Here is an 8197-nt window from a genome sequence, read left to right on the forward strand (position 1 = left end):
GCTTATCAATGCTACCGGTTTGAATATTGGTTTCTGTAATTTAACTACCAATGAGCGTATTAGTTTAGAATCGAATTGTCTTACAATGATTTTTGCTACTAAGGGTGCTTTCACTATAGATATTAGAAATGGAACCGCTTGGTTTTCTTCAAAACCCATTTATTTATTAGATGCAAATAATGATGTGCGTAGCGGTAAACATTCAGTGTTAGCTAGCAATTCTAGTATTGATATTGTTATACAACGTTCTGGAGAGGTGTTACATTTTGTATTACTGTACACAATTGAAAAAGAACGAAGGGTACTTAAATTATGCACGAAATATGTCATTACTAATTTTTCTAAACATGAGCTTTATGTACTCTCATTCGCAATGGATCACAAAGAAAGTTCAACTAGAGAATGTGTGAGGACACTAGATATGGACGCCAAGAAACTACATTTGAAAACAGTGATGTCTGCTACTAATTGGTAATATATTGTATATAATTATATCAAATTAAATCAACAGTGTTATTACTTTCCATAGCATTGGTCTGAACATCGATTCATTTTATGATTTGAACGTAAAGAAGTCTAAGCGCACTAACGATACTGCATTTGTTTATTTTGTTTGCATTAAATTTTCTAATGATTCTGAAATTTCAATACCCATTCCACTATCGATGCCCTTTACGCGTCGTTGCCTTAGCATACAAAATGAAAGCGATTCATTGCCATTTGTAGTGACTTTGATTGAAAAAAATGGCATACATTATCTAAATGTGTTTGATGACATATCACCTTCGATATTATTTAACAATCAGACAGATATTGTTTTTGTAGTTGCACAAACTAAAGCTTCGGAAAACAGCAAAGTCTCCAGTACTGTGTCAGAATATCATGGGCGCCATTTTGATTGGTTTCAACTTTTGCCAGCGCACAGTAACTGTTTCTATACACCACCGGAAATGTATATAAATTTTCCAGATATTGAGTCTTCCGTATGTAATTTAACAATTGCACTTTATGATGGTGAGTAAAATTCTTTTATATAATATTTTTCGATCATTATATATATATATCTTTTATTTATATTATTTTTAGATCAAATAAAGAAAAATAAAATATGTTGGTCAAAACCAATAAGCACTGATAAATCTTGGGAAAAGTTTCTGCATATTCCAAACCATGGCGATGTAAAAATTATAATCTGTGATAAACATAGAGTGATACGTTTTTCAATTTATTATATAACAGAGGTAAATAATGTTTATATATGTATATGATCATAACATATTTAACTATAATATAAACAAATATTAGCTTATGTGATTAATCTGACTTAAGTGTAGACTTTCTGGAAACTGAATCTATTATTATTGGGTTTTAACTATCTTTTATATTGGTGAAAAATATGGTTGGGTGTTAATGTAGGAGAATGAAAATAAATGATGGTATTGTGGGTTAAGTAAAATAAGATATAGGGAATACGAAAGTGTTTAAAAGAACAGAAAAGGTTCTAACCTATTCAGAATCCTTGCAACATCAGTAGAACGAAAGTACAGATCTTTTAGGATCCGTTATACGTGCATATCGAGAGGCAAGATAAACAGATAGACTTCATAACACAGCATAGAACTGTAGATTGAATACGTAATGATGACAGCTTTATTCGTGTTAAATAAGTATTAAGCTCTTCTTGTGAAATAATTTTGTTAGCTAAGTGTCGAGAAGACACTATCTTTTCAATGGAAGGCTTTGTAGTATATTGTACTCACGCATTGATATGGGGGTTTCAGCGCCTTACTCGCTATTTAAAAAAATCGGTGATCTAATCTTGAATCTTTAACTTATGAGTTAAGATGGACAAATAAATTCCTTTAGTTCAGAAAATAATAATTCTGCTAATTATATAAAATTTGAATTGTTGGTTTACTCTTTCTCTGATATATTTAGATACTTAACAAAGAAATAATTGTATTGAATAAAAAAACATAGAGACAAGAGTCATGGAAGTTGGGACATATAAGTCTAAAAAGAGTCGGTAAGAGAATTATCTTGAAGACACAATAAACGTTTAATCTTTTTAGACCCGTGAAAGTTAAGATATTTTAATGTTATTAAGATATTTTAATCGATCTTGTGGTAAATATGCAATAACCAACTAGTCCCTAAAGTTTGCTGACGATGTTTTATGGTAGACTATGCCGAACTCCCTTGAAAGTTTAATACACATTATTATAGTTTTCGTGTGTAATCCGTTATAGTTTAGTCTGTGATAAATTTAATCTTGCTATTGTCGTAGAATCTGCTTTTACGTTTTTTAAAACCTGTCTTATAATCAAACTTTGGCTACTGGAGACAGCAAATACTACTATATATCAGCAAATATCAGCAAATATGACATCACAAATATGTTCATCACAATATGAACATCACTCAAGGCTATCCGTTTGCAACAATGATATTATATGATATCACTCTTCACTAGGGGCTATCCGTTTGTAACAATGATATCATATTTTATTCCTTATTATTCTCTATTTTCTATTTATGACCTAATTTATTTAAAAAGATTAATAGTAAATAACTTGTTCAAAAATACTTTATATAAATATACCCCAGATTAGCTATTGTGTTATATAATTTATGTTAATAACTCTATGTTAAGAAATAGAAGTTTATGTATATCTTTTAATAATTTAAATACAAAAATATTCTTACAGCAAACGGAATTCTCTGTTAAAGATCTACGCTCAAGACTGCTCACATCTCATCCACCAATCGATGCTGAAACTACAAAACATTCCAATTTGATGTTAGACTATAAAAACTCTAGTGCCAGTTCTGGATTATCCATAATACATCAAAAGTGTTCCCATTTTAGTGAAGAACATCAGCAAAAAATGACAACGAACGTTAAAATTTTCATAAAGGAAGTAAATTTCTGTCTTAACACAGACTCCAAAGATCGTGATTATGTGAAACGTGAGATATTCGCTTTGTACGGCGATGACTTTCTACTCTCGTACGAGGATGAAAGTGATAAACGTCAACTAAACATTGCATTTACAAATTTACAGATTGATAATCAACTATATACTTCTGGAAAGTATGACTTCCCTGTAGTGCTATGTGCACAAGACTTATACAAACGTACCAACTCTATGCCACAAGTGCATGACTTGGATCAAACCTATAAGAATCTTGAAAGTCGTTCGTTTATGGCACTTTTCGTCTTAAATTTTTACAACGACGAATTTAAATTATGTTCGATTAAATGTAGTTTTAGTCCAATACGAACTTATATCGAAGACGCTTACTTGAATGATTTGTTGGATGCTATGGTAGAATGTGAACCTTCAAATTGTGTTTTTGTGCTAACAGCAGAGGAACTTCCTATTACATTACAAGCCGGCGAAAATTTACTGCCACGTGACGTTGCTGCGCAAGCGATTTGCATATCAGAACCTTTACAGTTGCGCTCATTTCGTATTGAGCCATTAAGTGTGCTATTGTCAGTACACACATCTGTGCGTTTATATATAGCATTGGATCATTCACCGCTTTCGTTTGGTACATATGAACGTGAACATATTATTACTGCGCCATTACGTTTCGGACAGTCGTTAGGTATGCATTATTTATCGGGCGCTATATTCGGTGCTGGTTGGGTTGTGGGTTCACTGGAAATACTAGGTAGTCCAAGTGGCTTAGCGCGTTCGTTTACAACTGGTTTGCGTGATTTTGTATCAATGCCGGTGCAAGGTCTGTTTCGTGGTCCGTGGGGTTTTATTGTAGGCATAACACAGGGTTCTGCATCTCTATTACGCAATGTAACTGCTGGTACGGTCAATTCAGTCACAAAATTAGCAGCTTCAGTAGCGCGTAACTTAGATAGACTTACCTTGGATACCGAACATTTAGAACGCACAGAAGCATTACGTCGTACACGACCACAGGGCTTTACTGAGGGCTTTACACAGGGTATAACTGGCTTTGGTATAAGTTTACTTGGTGCGGTTGGTGGCATAGCGAGGCATACACTTGAAGCTCGTTCACCGGTCGAAGTTGTGACAGGTGTTGGCAAAGGTATTGTTGGCGCTTTTACAAAACCAATAAGTGGCGCTGCTGAATTGGTGGCACTTACCGGGCAGGGTATGTTGCAATCTGTGGGCTTCAATGCAATGCCACAACAGCGTATGTCGTCATTATACTACAATAAAGAGAGTATTCCGTCTGCATATCGAATTTGGAAATTACTACCAGGAGTGTTAAGCACTGATCAAATATTGGCCTATCATGAAGTTACACTTCTCGTTCCGTTAAAAACACAGCGTGCTTATATATTTTTAACCTCGGCTGTGTTTGCTGCTTTGGATGCACAATGGGATAAATTACTGTTTGCATGTCCTGTAGATAAAGTTGAAATATTAGCAGATCGTAATGATAAGACATTAGTTTATGTACGTGTAGCGAGAGAAAAAGAAGATATCGAAGAGGTAAGTTTGAATTAATATACTCATATTGTTTTTATAATTCATTTTATATTTCATGCAGGATATGGACTATACTAATCAACGCATTATGAGTTTTTTGCATTCATCATTCATTAGTCGGGAGCGTACTATTACTGCAGATTCACTTGATGACATGCTACAATCGCAAGATGGTAGCGAAGAGGCTACCAGAAATCTGGAGTGTGCATTTTATATAAACGAGAATATTGGAGAACATTTAATACAGTACTTGAAAATTATGCACAGAAAGTTGTAAAATATCTTTTCATATTTTTTTAAAATAATCGGTGTTTAGTTTAGGGTTAAGAGCAGACAACGTAAATTGTAATTGTATGAAAAAGCCAATAATGTATTAGTATATTTTAGTTTAACATATATATGTATATATATTTGCACGTCTTAATAAATTTATTATATCGAATTTTATATTCAGTGTATTTATCTTAACGAGAAGCAATGGAAATTATGAAGATGTGTGGTATAAGAGAATAATCTCCTTACGAATCTCCATTTCGTATTGTTGGGTTTTGTTTTTTGACAGCTTATGTAGTTTCTTTACATAGTTTAGATGTACTAGTAATTGGAGCTTCAACTTTAAGTCAATTAGTGGGGAGGAAATCCAGAAATATCTATCGAATTGAATAGCAAAGTTTACAACTTCTCTGCCTAAAGGTATGAATTGTATAGAATATGTGGGTAGCATGATTTATATGGATGTTGGTACAATTTGATCATCGAATATAAGTATCTTTGTAGATAGTCGGGTAGCAATGAAAGCAATTGAATTCAGAACGGCAAATTACGGTTTGTAATAATAAGTTTTACCTCAGTTACTAATCATTTAATATCACAAGGTATTCCTTTGAATTTCGGATAAGCCAGGCAACCTGTAAATAGATAAAAATCAAGAAAAACTTCTGTAATGAAGATCTCAACTATTATCTTCTTGTGTAGACTGCTTGTTTACAAACATAGTAGAAATCATTCAACGTAGGTGAATCTGTAACGCACGGCATGTGGAATGATCGCGAAAATTCTGTAGTAACTTAAATTTATGGCCTAGATTTGATAAGGCAGGTACGAAAAAATTTCTGGGTTTTAGAAAAGCAGAGAAGCTTGCGCTTTCTGAATGCTAACATGGTACCGTGATCTTGATTCGATAGTTCGAAGTTGCTATGATGAAAAAGCGTTGGAATGCGTTGCTATGATGAAAAAGCGTTGGAATCCGTTCTTCACTTTCTATATTTCTTTTTAGAACTTCAAACATAGCGATTTCATTGTATATAGGATCGTTTCCTTACCGGCTTGTCAGAATTGTGAATTGTTATTTATTGAAGTTGGCAAGCATATCTACTTCATCCTTTAGGTGCGCTTCATTTTATTGACACTGTTAAAACTGTCCTTTATGCTTAAACAATAACAATATGGATATCGACAATTTTCCCTTCGTCACTTGAATACTGCTAAATGGACTTAAAGAATTGTTGTGGTGATCATCTATTTTTCTAAATAGTTTCCGGGCTCTAGCGTTTATGTGCTTGGGGATGGTTTTAATAGAAAGATCTGTATTAATATTAGAGTTTCTGATATACCAGAGGGTTTTAAATATTCTTTTTAAGGTGATGATTTAAAATTTTTGTGGTTTATTAATGGTAGATTAAGCTGCTTTACCACGACCCAGCTACACAGCAAAAGTGATCCGTTCACTTGCATAAAGATGAGCACTCCCGGTTTAACTTTTTGCTTCTAAAGGACTGTTATTCAGAGTTTAATAGCGATAGACTTACTTTATCTGGAGGGCTAAATAATTTAAGAAGGTAAGTACATCGAATAAAAATGAACAATCAATGATTGATTGATTGGCCTCTCTTTGGTAACTTAAGGGCATTGCAATAGACAATAGATGTCTTCAAGTAGTAATACTGATAATTATATTATTTTCTGTTCTTATTACTTAAGGGAAGATATATATTTGTTATATATTTCTTAAAGAAATGACATATCTTAATTATCTATTATATTCATCTTTAATTGGGTTTATTACTGTTATCACTATTACTTTAAATATATTTAGTCGTTACTTAGTAATCATTAAATTAAGTGCACACTACTCCCGTTTGTCGGTTCAATTTGCTCCGCTTCACCATTAAATCCTTAACATATAGGATAATGGTTTAAGATAATAATTACTTCTGGCGGTATACCTCTTAACTTTCATTTTAATTATTTATAAATGAGTATTAACGGCACCATGTTCGAGCACAAGGACGTTGGCAACATTGCACTAATTAATTGATTGAAGTTAAGCAGTATCTGTTGTTGTAAGGTAAACGGGAGGATGTTGCAGAAAGTACATATTTTTAAACTTAGCAATTTTAAAAAATTGCTTCAATATTGTTTTTTGAAATAAGAACAGTTGCTGCTCTGCACAAGTATTGGTACATTTTCGTTTATATGTGTATTTTTCTTCTCCAGCAGCAAACGGTTGAAGTGCAGTATGTGAGAGTGAACGTAAATGTAAACGTTATCCTTAATCCTTAATAAATTACACTATGAAAGTGTAAAATAAAACGATGTGAGGAAGCTTTGCAGTTTAAGCTGAAACAGCAGCAGATGTCGATAAAACCGTTGGCATTAAATAAATTGGCTGCATTTTAATTTGCAATTTGTGTTCAATGGGCAAGACGCAAACAAGCAACAATTGCCAACATACAAAAGATTCAATTAAAAGGAGTCTGGTGGCATGTGGCACTGACAGCTATTGGAATGCTGTTGTGGTGCATGTACCCATCATCAGTTTATGTTCCGAGAACATTGGAAACATAAACAAACTTGTTAAGTTGCTGCAATACAAGACAGAAATGCACTGAGCGATTAACACAAGTGGTGTAAGCGGGTGCATATGAGCAAAACTCAAAAGGAATTGGAAATGTTTTCCGTATGATAGAAGTTGCCGTATGCAGTTTTATTTTCCACACCAATGCATTAAATGCGATTAATATATTACCTCATTGGAACTACAAGAGTGCCTGTAAGGATACTCAATATTATTGGCTCTGCTATTTCACTTGGTAATAATTTTTACATAAAATAATTTACCAGTTTTGAAATATTATTCCTGATGAATAATATTTTTTATGGTATTTTACTAAAAAATTTTTTAAAAAAGGAAGGAAGAAGAAAATAACTAGGTGTAAAATAAATTAGTCATATGTTAATAAAACGATATTTAATAAAAGCCAGTACAAGAATTAAAATATTTCAATTAAATAAATAGGTGCTACTACTATGCTCACGAGATTAAAATCGGGGGATCAGTATGGATATAAATTTTCTACGGAATGTTTTTATTATTATTATTTAGTCTTTAGTCTTTTTTTTTTATTCGTCTTCCTTAATGTATAATGTAATAAAATGGCAAGCTTATCATTAAGAGAAGGAGATATGATATCCCTAAAGTCAAATTGATATGTATTTACTGAAGAGTTGTTTTGAATTATATTCTTAATGTATGATATCATAGTTTGTTTTATTATGAATATATGTTTTAGTTATAATAACACTCCGCTCTGAGGAATAAGTCAAATAGACTTGGAAACTTCAGCGACATTTATATAAAAAATATTTATAAAAAATAGAAAAAAACTTTAACAACATAAATAATTGAAGATCTTATTTAACCTTTTTTTCTCTTT

At 32.5% G+C, this 8197-nt stretch overlaps 1 protein-coding gene across 1 annotated transcript; it reads left to right on the forward strand.

The window, feature by feature from the left end:
• The first annotated feature begins 6 nt into the window (after positions 1-6).
• Positions 7-4889, forward strand: LOC119682135 (vacuolar protein sorting-associated protein 13B-like). The gene is made up of 5 exons (XM_038095498.1): positions 7-471; positions 530-1014; positions 1087-1241; positions 2709-4484; positions 4543-4889. Exons 1-5 carry the CDS (start codon positions 86-88, stop codon positions 4756-4758), a joined length of 3018 nt encoding a protein of 1005 aa, XP_037951426.1. The 5' UTR covers positions 7-85; the 3' UTR covers positions 4759-4889.
• The last annotated feature ends 3308 nt before the right edge of the window (positions 4890-8197 follow it).

This window comes from Teleopsis dalmanni, chromosome 2 (assembly GCF_002237135.1).
Source record: "Teleopsis dalmanni isolate 2A chromosome 2, ASM223713v2, whole genome shotgun sequence".
Lineage (NCBI taxonomy): Eukaryota > Metazoa > Arthropoda > Insecta > Diptera > Diopsidae > Teleopsis > Teleopsis dalmanni.

What these genes read in the sequence shown, in the direction of transcription:
- LOC119682135 (XM_038095498.1), top strand. Translation starts at nt 86, where the DNA reads ATGATTTTTGCTACTAAGGGTGCTTTCACTATAGATATTAGAAATGGA. An exon ending in GTGATGTCTGCTACTAATTG is followed by an intron (nt 472 to 529) that starts GTAATATATTGT and finishes TACTTTCCATAG; the next exon opens with CATTGGTCTGAACATCGATT. An exon ending in AAAAAGAAGATATCGAAGAG is followed by an intron (nt 4,485 to 4,542) that starts GTAAGTTTGAAT and finishes TATTTCATGCAG; the next exon opens with GATATGGACTATACTAATCA.